At 39.1% G+C, this 13,561-nt stretch overlaps 1 protein-coding gene across 2 annotated transcripts in view; it reads left to right on the top strand.

Moving 5' to 3' along the window:
* The window catches only part of cacna1ha (calcium channel, voltage-dependent, T type, alpha 1H subunit a), a 119,523-nt gene that overhangs the window by 77,869 nt on the left and 28,093 nt on the right, over positions 1 to 13,561 (top strand). For both annotated transcript variants that reach the window (XM_024271513.2, XM_024271514.2), the window contains exons 10-18: positions 42 to 568; positions 643 to 821; positions 898 to 1,086; positions 7,185 to 7,336; positions 8,651 to 8,836; positions 8,916 to 9,033; positions 12,064 to 12,219; positions 12,882 to 12,969; positions 13,052 to 13,320. In XM_024271513.2, the coding sequence (XP_024127281.1) occupies positions 42 to 568; positions 643 to 821; positions 898 to 1,086; positions 7,185 to 7,336; positions 8,651 to 8,836; positions 8,916 to 9,033; positions 12,064 to 12,219; positions 12,882 to 12,969; positions 13,052 to 13,320 (1,864 nt within the window). The remainder of the gene's footprint in view (positions 1 to 41; positions 569 to 642; positions 822 to 897; positions 1,087 to 7,184; positions 7,337 to 8,650; positions 8,837 to 8,915; positions 9,034 to 12,063; positions 12,220 to 12,881; positions 12,970 to 13,051; positions 13,321 to 13,561) is intronic.

A 13,561-nucleotide genomic window follows, 5' to 3' on the forward strand; every position in this document is an offset into this window, starting at 1 on the left:
GAGGGTTACTGCAAAGTTTACTTTGTTTTTTTTTTTAACAGTAAGCGGCGTAAAAAACTGAACCCTAATGGAAGTGGAGACGGCAGCAGCAGCAGTGGGAACGGACACGGTCAAGGTTCCAAGAGGGTTTCCTCTGGCCCAGGAGCCGCTTTCTGGCTGAGGCCGATCCACAACCTCATGCAGCAACACCGGCAGGAGCACTGCCACCTCAGCAATGGCGGCCAGCACAACGTGCCGACCGTTGAGCATACGGACGGAGAGGGAGGCGTCCGAGGCGTGGATGAGTTGGAGATGAAGTCGCTTCCTGTTCGGATAGGATGTACAAATGAAAATAGCGCCGATAGCCCGGCTGGAATGACCCGGGGCACGGGGCCGCTGCTCGGACATCTCAACGGGGGCATGAACTATCCAACCATACTACCGTCTTTTGTGTGCAGCTGCAGCAGCGAGACAGCACAGACCTACTCAAACCAGTGTAGACCCACTCCAGAGCAGCATTTAGCTAACCGCACGCTGTCTCAACACAATGACGTGCTAAACCGGCTCCACCAGCTCCTGGGACAACGCAGTAAGAAAACCAACAATGCTCATTGAACATTTGAGGGAGCATCTAATCATCTCCTTTCATTCATTTCCCTTCAGATCGCCACAGTCTGCTACAGATGGCCACCGTGTTGCCCAGCTCTCAGCTGATCGAGTTGCTCCAGTGCCCTCTGTGTGTCCAAAGCCTTAAAACCTTGGAACAGGAACTACGGGACCTGGAGAAAGGCAACGGGGAGCCAGACCGCCTGCTTGATTTTCGCCATCTTAGAAAGGAGCTGGTAGGTGTTGAACCACTTTACATGAAAACATCTAGAATTCTGTGACGAATCAAAATATTCGTGACTTTATCCACAGGAATGCGATAAACGAAGAGTCAGAGATCGGTTTCGGCAGCCCAAGCTTGTGTTCAGTAGAGCGGCTCGCGCCTGGACAAATTTCCGGGAAACCCTGAGGACAATTGTGGAAAGTAAATACTTCAACCAAGCCATCATGACGGCCATCCTGGTCAACACTTTCAGCATGGGCATAGAATACCACGAACAGGTAAGACACAGGAGAAGAAGAAAATAGTTTGGTTATTAGGGATTTATCATTACTTTATGCTTAAAGCAGAGAATGTAGATGTCAACAAATGAGTGTTGGTGGTTCCTGTCCAGGTGCTGGGAGCCGTTTTCTGCGGTGAAGGTTTTAAGTAAACCAGGACAAAGGATTGATTAAATTAAATCTGCCAGGAGGGATTTCTCCACTAAGCAGTTACAGTGCAAATCCTAGGACTGTTAAATCAAGTCTTATTTTGGTGATACAATCTATACTACAGCAGAATTTTGGTATTTAGATCTGCAGTAGTCATCAGATATCCTATAGCTCAGCAGGATTAGTCACAGCACATCGTGTTAATCCTTAAAAAAAAAACTTTGGAATTTAGGAAAGGAAAATTAGAGGTCATCCAAGTCTTTGCATTGGAGGACAATCCCTGGTTTATGTATAGCTGACTATCATCTGCATAACAACGGAAATTAATCCTGTACTGCCTAATAATGTTATTTAATGGAACCATGTAAACGTTCAGTGGGCCAAACACGGAGTCCTGCGGTACACCATCATTTACTTTGCTAGAAAGACCTATCATTTACTTGAACAGACTGGAGTCCACCTGATAAACTTGACTGAAACCAGTATGACAAAAGCAGTTCCTGTAATAAGAAATACATATTCTATTCTCTTATGATTGAGCAGCACTGAGATCAGAAACAAGTACTGAGATCTACTTCTTTTGTTTTCGACTAGTGTCATTGGCAGTTTGGGTGCAGACAAAGTGTGAGGCGGTGGTGATGGGATGTGATCTTAGATACTAGGGGATTTTTTTTGTAAGCTGTGAAATATCTGGGACTTTAAGTTTTGCTTCATTACCTGGTCATTAGTCTTGGACCATTAAAAAAACTAGCCATTCAGTTTTTGACCTCAAAAGTTGGAATACAGGGGTCATTTGCTTTATTACAATTCACCTCTCTGGGTTTTCAATTTAGCTTGCACTACAGTGCTTATAATGCTTTGATAGCAAATAAAATATATATATCATAAGATACTAAGCAAAGAGAAAATGGTCAGTTCAGAAATAAAAAATCATAGGTTTTGATACGATATCATATTTCAAATTATTTAGTTAAACCTACAATTTACTATATAATTACACTCATGTTTAGTGGACAGATAGATATAACTTTATAAAATTTAAAGATATATATTTTTTTCTTAAAAGCTTTATTCTGTATTCTGAATAAAAACATAAAAATACTAATTGATTTAATCATAATTCATGCATGAGAAGTATAAACAACATATAAAGGTGTGAAAATGTTCATGTTTGTCTGAGAAAAGTGTATAAAGTGCGTAGTTCAGGGGTTTATACGGACTTAAAACATCACCTAACGCAGGCTACTTTAGAACACAACACCTACAATACATGAGAGACCACTGTACTCCACTTTACGTATAAATGCATGTTTCAGAAGGCAGATTCGATTCAATCTTCAGTTTGTACTTGTTAAATAACATTTATGTAGCCTTAAAAAAGACAGACACACACAAACATATATGCATTTTTTCCTCATGTCTCTTCTTGTTTCCTAGTTCTCTCCCTCTATATCAAGTGTGTGTGTCTCGGTGGTATAAACATAAGTACTGACTGGGAGAGCTGTTACCTTGTAGGGTAATACCACACACATTCGGACATAAATACAGACTCAGGCTCATCATCTCACCCAATAAATGTGACACCAACCTGACTTTTTCATGGCTCGGATGTAAATGTGTGTGAGGGAAGTGCAGGCTGACGTTGTGTACTCGTGTTAAAATAGACCTTGTTTGGACTATGTTTGAACTCAATCCAGTGGGGAAAAAAATGTTTGCCAGGGAGTTAAAAAAAATGTTAACTCTTGTGAATGTCAATAGCAGTAGTAAAGACTGTTCTGGGACAAGTTACAAAGTAAATATACATATATATATTTATTAGAGCTTAAATAACCTTGAGTTATTGTTACTGTTATTATGGCAAATAACGTAAAAATACCCTTATTAGCAAATTTTGCATACATATTTATGTTTTGTGATGTTTTCTCTAACCTTTGATTGTGTCCAAATTCAGTTACTTGTCCCGGGTTAGTGTAATCTATCGGGCCGTTTAAAGAGGTTGTCTGAATCTACAATTTCACTTGAGTAAATTTACATTTAAAAAGTTTCAGAAACAAGCCACGTGAGAGAGATGACCAATACCATGTACATCTATATATATATATATATATATATATAAATATTTATTTATTGGTTGGGGAGTAGTGAGGGAACCTCTTTCCTTGAACTTCATTGTAAATGCTAACTTTTATGACATAAGATTCAAGCCAAGTAAAGTATAAAGGGGACAGCAGCTCAGGCGGTAGAGCGGGTCGGCCAATGATCGAAGGATACACGGTTCGATTCCGGCTCCCGCCAGCCAAGTGTCATTGTGTCCTTGGGCAAGACACCTAACCCTCCTTGCCTCGAGTGTGGCTCCACTGGTGTGTGAATGCATGAATTCCGGTGATGGTCAGAGGGACCGTAGGCGCGTACTGGCAGCCACGCCTCTGTCAGCCTGCCCCAGGGCAGCTGTGGCTACAGTAGTAGCTTACCATCACCAAGTATGAATGAGGTGTGAATGAATAATGGATGGATGAGCGTCTGGAAAAGCACAGATACATCTAATTCATTATTATTTTATTATTATAAACACCAAGCCAGAGTCCTTGGAACAAAACCCACGCTGAAACATATCTTTCGTTTAAAAAGGAAGTAGATAGAAACAATTAAAGTGCTTAGTAATGTGGGGAGCACATTAGGCCATGATGTAATGATTTCACTCTTTGGTTTCTTGATTGCTTCCGAAATTCTCAGGAAATCGAGAGTGTTTGGTGTGGTTTATCATGTTTTCATTTTAAGAGTTAATGTTTTCCAATAACTTCCAAGAATTGCTTTTATGATCAATAAACTGAAGCTTCTCTTCTTTTTCATTACCTTTTAAGTGTCTTTTACCATTTCAGCAGTACTTTTAATGAGATTGATCTCCATTAGACCGAAATCTGAAGAAAGCAAAGATCCTGTGTTATCTTCAGCTTTCAGGCTAGTATTTGTTCAACATTCTACGATCTCTGCTGTGCTGTAAATAAACTGTAAAGAGGAATGTAAATTTGACCATATAATCCTTTCAGCCTGCATAAAAACTGCCATCTGTGGTGTTCTTTTTCGTGTCACTGCTGAAGCAGATAGTAGGCCACAGAGGTAATAAAAATGCCAGCGAAGCCGTTGTTAAAAGTAATATAAATGCGTCTAATATCTTGCGCACTTATGCAAAAATCTGGCTTTAAAAGTGCAGTTCAGGAGCTTTAAACATGTTATGTGCTGGTTTGTCGGAGAAACGCCGCTTTGACAAACGGCGTTCTCATCTCTAAATATGGCTTTGTTTTCTCCCCGAAGTCAGAGTGGATGACCTCCACTATTTACATCGTCATAAGAATAAATCCAATGATGTAATCTCACAATAAAAGGGAAAATATATAGGCTTTAATTTTCTGCACTAGAGTAGAATTCTGTTCATGTTTGTGGCTGATGCTCAGCATGCTAACTGCTAGCTAGCTGCTAGTAAGCTAAGCTGCTGCTTAGCTTCAAACTGGAGGCCTCCATGTCAGCGCAACATCAAGACAGACTATAGACGGCGTTTTATACTTTAGAAGAGTTCTTAAAAAGTAAAAAAATGAGACTGTTGCCTGTGTAAACATTATAACTCCTTATTGACAAATTGTATTGACTATTAATACTATTTTTTTTAGTATTCCTCCTTTCTAAAAAAAAAAAAAAAAAGATCAGTATTGGAATCAAACACACACGTACACACATATATATTTATATTTATAGATATAGATGTAAAACCAGTCAAAGTCAGTCAGCTTCAAATGTAAACTCTGGGTTCTATAAAATTGTAGTTTTTACTTTATTACTAGCTAATAATCTTATGTCAAATTTAAGTATTAAATCATCCAGGGGCATCGTGTACAATATAAAAAGTGCTGCATATATCATGTCCTTTAAGCCAGAACTGGTACATATTGGGTGAACAGAAATTTAAGATCCAGGGTTTTCTGGGAAGCAGCTTTAATCTGAAATCCAGATTTTCTTTTAGAGGTCTGCTCACCTGCAGATGGTTAAATGATCATCTGGTTTGAATTAGCAGCACCTGGCTGCTTTTCACTCTCCATTATCTTTTCTTTGGTTCCATCTTTATGCAGTATAACCTTTTTTCTGTTATCCTGATGATTTAATGTCATCCGTTCAGCTTGTATTGCTTTTTTTCATATATTCATCTGCTTATGCATGCATATGAACTTTTTGGGGTGTTTTTTAGGTCACTCCTCTAACTTTTAAAGGTGACATTATACATTTCTCCACACTTCCATGGGAGTATCTGTGTGTTTGAGGTGGAGGGAGTTTGGGTTGTATTTTGGCGCCCTCTAACTGTGGTCGCTGTAACAACATGCAGTTTTCTCCTAAGAAAAGTCTGACTTGGATGCAGCGTTTAAAAAAAAAATATAAAATGTATTTTTTTTTAAAACATTACAATCTGTATGATATGTTTTTGTTTTTATATATATATATATCTGTTTAATCTAGTTCAGAGGTGGCTCTAAATCAATAAAATGGAAGCTCATTTGGGGTGAAAATGTAAAGTAAAATTTCTCTGCAGCATAAACAGCTAAGAGCTAACATGTATTTTTAGTAAAGGTTTTTTAATAATTATTTCAGGTTTAGTTTTAAATGTGACTATGCTAACTCCCAACCATATTTATAGCACATTAAAAAACACAAACAAAAACACCATTGCTACACGTTAGCCGCATTAGCTTATTCACAATGCCTGTAACTCGCAACTTTGATTGCAACTAAAACAAACATTATCTTGGTCATGTTGACTCCCACTCTTGTTAGTAATACACATCTACATAAAACCCATGTTAGCATATTAACAAAAACACACAATTAAAGATTTTGATTTCTCTCAAAATCACTTTGTCATCAGTAAACACAACCAGAGTTAATCCGTTTATAGGGCGCTCTGGATTATAACGAGCTTTGTTTTGAAAAGAATCAAGGCTTTTGAGTGTGCACTACAGTGCAAAAAATCAGTAATTATAAAAGAAATGAGTTGCCTTTACTTTAAAGGAAATTTTCATCTTCGTTCATTAAGCAGAAGAAAACTAAATGACAGAATGGCATCATCTTTTTCTTGGGGTCAGATTAGGCTGTACCAAAAGAAGCTGGATCTTCTCTACATATCCTTACCCTAAAGAGATAAACTTAAATAAATTTAAAAAATATCAAAAATACTCTATGATCGTTATTTTCGACCTAACTCTACAGATATCCAGGACCATAACGAGCACCAGTTAGACGCTGTGGTGGAAGGGTGATGATACGGGCTGACTGCACAGTGACAGAAACCCGGCGACCTCAAGAGTAAATCAATACTTAATCTCCAGAGTACTTTTCATATTACAAAATGCAAGCTTAATATGGAAAATGCCTTACCATAGGGGGTTTCAATTGATCACTATGAACAGTTCAAGGAGATTTTTTAAGAGTTGTCAAGTTCAAATATTAAAAAGCACATCTGACAAAGAAGAAAATCCTAAAAGTATAACTTAAACTTTTTTCTTCATAAAATAGTATAAATCATGTACAGTAATCAAATTGCACTAGGGCACTTTTTGTAATCGGATTACTGAGCTAAAACTTTAAGAACTTGCTCAATTCAAATTTTTGTCTCCTCTTTTGCAACACACCAGCGTGTGCTTGTGCGGGGCAGCGAGGCTCAGTTTAGTCTTTGTGGGATCACTGATTGTAATCCGTGGTAAGCAGAGCAGATCTGCGGTGATGTATGGTCGCTTCTGGTGGCGTGTGATTGATGGGGTCCAACTGCAGCTATGAACTTGGTCGATAATGTCTCAGCTCAGGCCACAAACGACAAAAAAGAGGAAGGTTTTTAAGGTTCTGGGCCAAGAAAGTTAAGATATGAACTCTCTGATAACTTTATTTCTGTCATTTTTTTCTCCCTACAGCCTGAGTACCTGACTCAAGTATTGGAGATCACCAATTTCGTCTTCACCAGCATCTTTGTCTTGGAGATGGGCTTCATGCTGCTGGCGTTTGGCCTTTGGGGATATATCAAAAACCCGTACAATATTTTTGACAGCGTTGTGGTTATAATCAGGTATGACGACGCCGTTCAGCTAAAGCTGAATCCATAGTTTGCACTGAATTCCAAGATTTGACTCAGCATATCGTGGTTCAGTTTTCTTTGCCTCACATTTTTGCACTTTTGTGGTGCAATTTTTCATACTTTTTTTTTTATTTTTTACAGTGCATTGTGTCCCTGATTGGGAAACACATTCTCACTCCCAACTCATCACATACTGACGTTTGGTTTAGGACACCTCTGCATCACAAATTAACGGTTTGGGTGTCCCTAACTCGTTTTTTGATGTGCTGACTATTCCTATTAAATCACTGGTCCCAACCTCAGGGGCGCAAACCAGAACTAATCCAGTACTGGGACCCGGAGCACACCGGTACCCTAACCCAGTACCAGTAGATTAACCTGGCACTGGACGTAATACTCGACGCGGTACCAGATGCAGGACCCGACACAAACCAGTCCCCGACATGGTACCGGACACGAACTGGTTCCGGGTTGGGGTCCTAGTTCCAGTCATGTCCTGAGGACCAGTCTGCGAGCGGTACCTCGACTTACCCCAGCTTGGTGCGCCATCGCTGAGAAGCCTTCCATAAAGAAAGCCTCTTGATCTTCCGTCCTCTGATTGGTTGATTTTCGTCTCCCTTACCCCTCCTCCCTTCACTCTAACACAAGTTACTTTCGGCATAAATATCTCACAGAGAGTGCGCCATAAGTCAGAATGACGCTGGGAGTCCCAAAGTGTTTGTGCGAGACGTTTCACACACACACAAAACTTTTTTCCAGATGTACAAATGTTTTATTACAAGTACAAAACTTCTTTACAGACGGACAAAATTTTTCTACAATTACAAAACTTTTTGTCAGACGCACACATTTTTCTGCAGTTACAAATTTTTTATTATTATTATTATTATTATTATTCATAGACAGACAGATTTTTTTTCTACAATTAAAAAACTTTTACAGACGCACAAATGTTTGATTACAAATACAAAACTTTTTACAGATGAACACATTTTTTCTACAATTACTACTTTTTTTTGCACATGCACAATACTTTTGTCACTAATATAACTTCATACATTCAAAACGTCAAAATGCGGAGGGTTCCATGACTAAACGTTAATATGTGACAACTTAGAAATGAGAACGAGTTGGAAACTTAAAGTGAACAGTGAGGGTTTTTACAGCATGTATAACTATTACAAAAATCAAAGCTGACTATTTCACAGATTTCGTTCATTGCAACTTATCTTTAGAACGTCACTCTGGACCACTGTACAGTTCTGAACTGTTGCTCGGCATGAACGGCTCTGTCGTATTTCTCAGCGTCTGGGAGATATCTGCCCAAGCGGACGGGGGGCTGTCGGTCTTGCGAACCTTTCGGCTGTTGCGTGTCCTGAAGCTGGTTCGCTTCATGCCCGCCCTGAGGCGCCAGCTGGTGGTGCTGATGAAGACCATGGACAATGTGGCCACCTTCTGCATGCTGCTGATGCTCTTCATCTTCACTTTCAGGTGCAGACAAAACCCCTCTTCCCCTCTACACACAGCATACATAGAATAATTGAAGCCTCGTATTTTTTTCTCTCCACAGCATACTGGGAATGCATCTGTTTGGTTGTAAGTTCGGCCTTCGTTTGGAAAATGGAGACACCATCCCTGACCGCAAAAACTTCGACTCTCTTCTCTGGGCCATCGTCACCGTTTTCCAGGTTTAGACTCTGTTTTAATATTATTTAGATTATTGTAAAGCTATTTTTGCATCATATTTAATAAAACAATGCAGGAAAATTACAAATAAATAAGTAAAAAGTAAAAACCTTGTTTGGATGAGATGACTGCAGAGACAAACCTAGGGGTTTAAACCTTTGTAGCATTTTTTCCCCTCTTTACCATTTATTTTAATAATTTACCTTTAACCTGTTAGAGCCATAGCTCACTAGATACATTTAATGCAGAACTCTATTTATTTTAGCATCACCTTGATTAAAAAACATTGAATATATATATATATATTTGAAAATAAAGTCAGGCATGAATGGGTTAAAACAACATTTGCCTACCCATTTTTTTTTTTGTAAAACCTTGCTTTTTTTCAATATTTTACAAAATAATTTCCCAAAAATTCTGAAACTGCAAAATACTACAATTTCGAGCAAGAAATTTGTCTTTAACTGCAAAAATTTCCCCCCAAAAATTAAGAAAAAACAATATCATAGTTTAAAATAAAGATTAAGTGTGTATGAATCCAAAAACAAAGCAAAGAAAAAGTGAGAACAATTAGAAATATAAAAAAAAAATTGGGGAAACAATTACATGTCATAACTCATTATATGTTTGTTTTAAAGCAAACATTTCTGACCTAATACATTTTTTTTAAACTTCCAGATGTGTTTTATTAGAAGCTAAACTAACGGCAGGTTGTTTTACGTCATTGAAAGCAGCCGATGTGATTGGCTCACTCATTGGGGCGTTTAGAGACCACTAAGGGTTAAAGCATGGCGTTTCCATCTGCGCTGTTCGATGATGTGGCGCCAAATCCACGTTCATTAGCGAGGACAAACAGAGGTAGAAATCAACTCCCTCCGCGTGCTTTAATCAATCACAGAAGGGGCTTTGCTGACAGCAGAAAAAGTCAAGCCGATTGATTGAGTTAGATCTTAATTAGACTTAATGATTTTTTTTGGTACTTGATCCTAAACCCATTCATTATCTTTTTTCCCCTTTTGGTTGATGAGAAAGAAAAGCTGAAAAAAGTCACAGATATGTAATCGTCTTTATGTAATTGTTGCCAATCCGTTGTTTTGAAAAATGCCACGTTTCTCCCTGGCAGCGCCCACCAGCTCTCTTTCACTATGGTTTCTATTTTTTCGCTCTTCCTCCCCGTGGAGACGTCGTTCAATTGCTCCAGATAGATATTTTTTTTCCCTGTGTGGGATGCGTCAGCAGAAGGAGGAACGCGGAGAGCAGGCGACTCTCTGCAGAGCTGAGGAAGCATTTTATTTAGAGCCCATTGTCATCTGAGGCAGAAGCGTCGACACTTCTGATCCATGTAGACGTGCAAATCCATGACAATCATTTACGGGATTAGAGGAAAAACTCAAAAAAAGGTGGGAACAGATGAGAATTCTGCACAGTTTTTAGCTCATAGATATCCAAACTTAACCCATTGTGCAATCAGTGTATCAGAAAAATATCTGAAAATATTTTATGTGGTGAGCTTGGTTTGTGGTATTCTCCACATATTTTTATTTTTAAGGAAAATGGGTCTGGGTCTTTATGGGTTAAATATTTTCACAGAGTTCTGGTGATAATCTGATTACTGATCTCATTTCTCCCCAAAACATTAAAGACCCACTGTGATAAAAAATGTATTTCTAGCATGTTCTGGTGCATTTTTCTCATAATTTGCAAAAGAAAAGTTACACTCAAAATTACATTTCTAATTATTTATTTAATCAAATCATTGTGAATCAAGAGCAGACAAAAAATACTGTTAGAAAAAGATCACATTTGTTATGTGATCCCTCCCATGACAAAGGTAGACAGTATTTAATGTCTTCCACGGACACCAGTGAAGATAAAAAACCCTTGGAAAAAAGGAAAGTTTAGTATGGTGTCTTGTGGGGTCCAGATGACCCCACTTTTAATGTAAACATGCCTAGGATAGCACAAAGGTTAAAGGGTACCCAAACCCTACATCAACTACTTTTTGGCTGCTGACCTCTATAAATTGGGTTTTAAAAGTGCTGTCTGTTGGCTTTCCCAAATTTTTTGGCAAATTAAAATAAACTTGTTTAATCCTTGAAAATATAGTCAAAAACCGTATGTGCATGTGCTGCCCCCTACTGGTTGAATTCAGGTATTTTGTGATTGATCAAACAAATTAAGTCCCACGTCATGTCAGACGTCTCACCTCATGATCTGATAACACTCCTGTTCCCCAAGCCCCACCCCTCTGAGTACATTTTCACATTTCGGCTGTGGGCGGAGTCAGCCTCCAACTTCCCTGTTTGGTTACGCTTTAAGCTGGCATCTGACTCAAAACTGTTCAGCTATGTATTACTTGTTGTTTTTGTTGCAACCGGTAAAGTTAGGTCGGAGGTTGTAAGCTAAGTGCAAATGTGTCAACACAGATTTCTCAGTAATGGGGGAGGGGGAAAAGGGGGTGGGGTTGCTCTGCCCCAGCGGTTCCACCCACAATTCAGAGGAAAATTTCTAATTAACTACAGTTTTGTTTTTTTGGGGGCTAAAAATTGCATAGTCAAAAGATGACGTGAAACACTTTCAAAAATAGATCAAACAGACCCTACTATTATTAGACCTCCCAACTATTCAAGCAAACCCCACCATTTGTTGCGCACCTTGCAACCTTTTATTTTCACTGCAACTTTACTGCAACTTTGACCAATCTACCGTGATAACAGTCATTGGGGACGACGCAGTTTCGTGACCGTTTCCCTTCTGACTCCTTACCGGGAGTCGTAGTCTCTTTTATTATCTAATAAACTTTAATAAACTAAACAGAAATGATCTAAGTTAGCGGATTTAGTTTTTTTTCTGTCTGCGGGCCAGTACCAAGTGACCCGCCGGGGGTTGGGTATCACTGCTTTAAAGCACTAGCATTTACAATACTTTGCCTTTTTTAATACTTTTTAATATTATTATATTCCACTAATCCTTGCATTAGTTTTAACTTTATCCTTTTCTCCTGTAACCCCCAAACTCCCCCTCTCCTCCAGATTCTGACCCAGGAGGACTGGAATGTGGTGTTGTATAACGGCATGGCCTCCACCTCTCCATGGGCGGCTCTCTACTTCGTGGCTCTCATGACGTTTGGAAACTACGTTCTGTTCAATTTATTAGTGGCCATTTTGGTTGAAGGCTTCCAGGCTGAGGTGAGATGATTTAACCCTTTAACATCGGAGCTCCAGCGTTTATGTTCTTTGATTTAACGTAGCTTTTCAACCGTTAATACGATCAACATCATTCCAGCACATTCTGAAGGAGAAAAGCAGCTGAATACTTAAAAGGTTACAATATGTTAAAGATTTTGGGTTTAAGCCTCACCAACAACACCTCAGGTGTTAAAACATTAACATATTCCTTCTTTGTTTTAAAAGCAGCTAAGGAGGTTTAAGCCAAAGAAAAAGAAGACTTCAGGATTTCTTTTAAAGCAGCCTTTTTATGTTTAAATTTGCTATGTTTGGGTTTAATATATGCGGAGCAGATTAAAGATTTACGTCTCGCGCTTGAACATATCGTATCTGCATCTCTGTGCATATTTTATTAGAATTGCTCTTAATTAACTCCACTGGGAGCCATCTGAAGACTTCCGGTCTAGAATCTCAATTTCCAAACTGTCGTGGTATTAAAACACAACCGCTTGTGCTGAAAGCGGTGGTAAAAAAAATAACAAAAAAACATGACTTTAGATCCATATTGATTGTTTTTTTTCCCTTTAATCACTATTACTGGCTCTCCCCAAGGTACATTATTGTTGTAAACAAAGCTTTCATGACATACTTTCAGTTCTTTGGGTGTATGTGTGTTTCTATAGGGCGACGCCAATCGCTCAGAATCAGATGATGAAAAGAAGTCTGACAACTCAGATGAAGATGAGAAGTTGGAACAGTTCACTGACATCGGTAGGTACATAACCATGAAAGGTAATGTTTAGACATAAAAAACCTGCAGACAATAATGAAGTCTGTATCCCAACTTTCATAGAGCTTGAGATGACGGCCAACGGTCACATTGACCCTCGTGGAACTGCAGCTCCACCCATCATTATGCACACGGCAGCTACGCCCATGCCCACTCCCACAAGCTCTCTGGGACCGGAGTCTATTCTAGGAGAGGAGCTCTTCTACAGAGAGGGGATACCTAGGGAGGTGGAGGTCGGGCAGGGTTTTTCGAACGCTGGAATCGGTCAAATGGATTCTCGGACTGGAAGCTCAACATCCATAGATCCTTCCGCTTTCGATCAGCACTCCCTGGTAAATCCCCCTGATTTGCATACATGAGGGAGAGTTTGTAACCAAGGTCAAGCACTCTAGACGTTGCTACACAAGTTTCTACGACTGTTTTCAAGCTCTACGTACAAAATGAATGTCCATTAAAGGTGCATTAAAACCATAGGCTGTATATCAACCCCTCCCCTCTCATGTTTCAAACAGGAAGTACCCGCTGGTTGCAAGAAGGCTAAAATCCTAAAGACTTCCATTTAGAAATAGACAG

Source organism: Oryzias melastigma, linkage group LG8, assembly GCF_002922805.2.
Source record: "Oryzias melastigma strain HK-1 linkage group LG8, ASM292280v2, whole genome shotgun sequence".
NCBI classification, from domain to species: domain Eukaryota; kingdom Metazoa; phylum Chordata; class Actinopteri; order Beloniformes; family Adrianichthyidae; genus Oryzias; species Oryzias melastigma.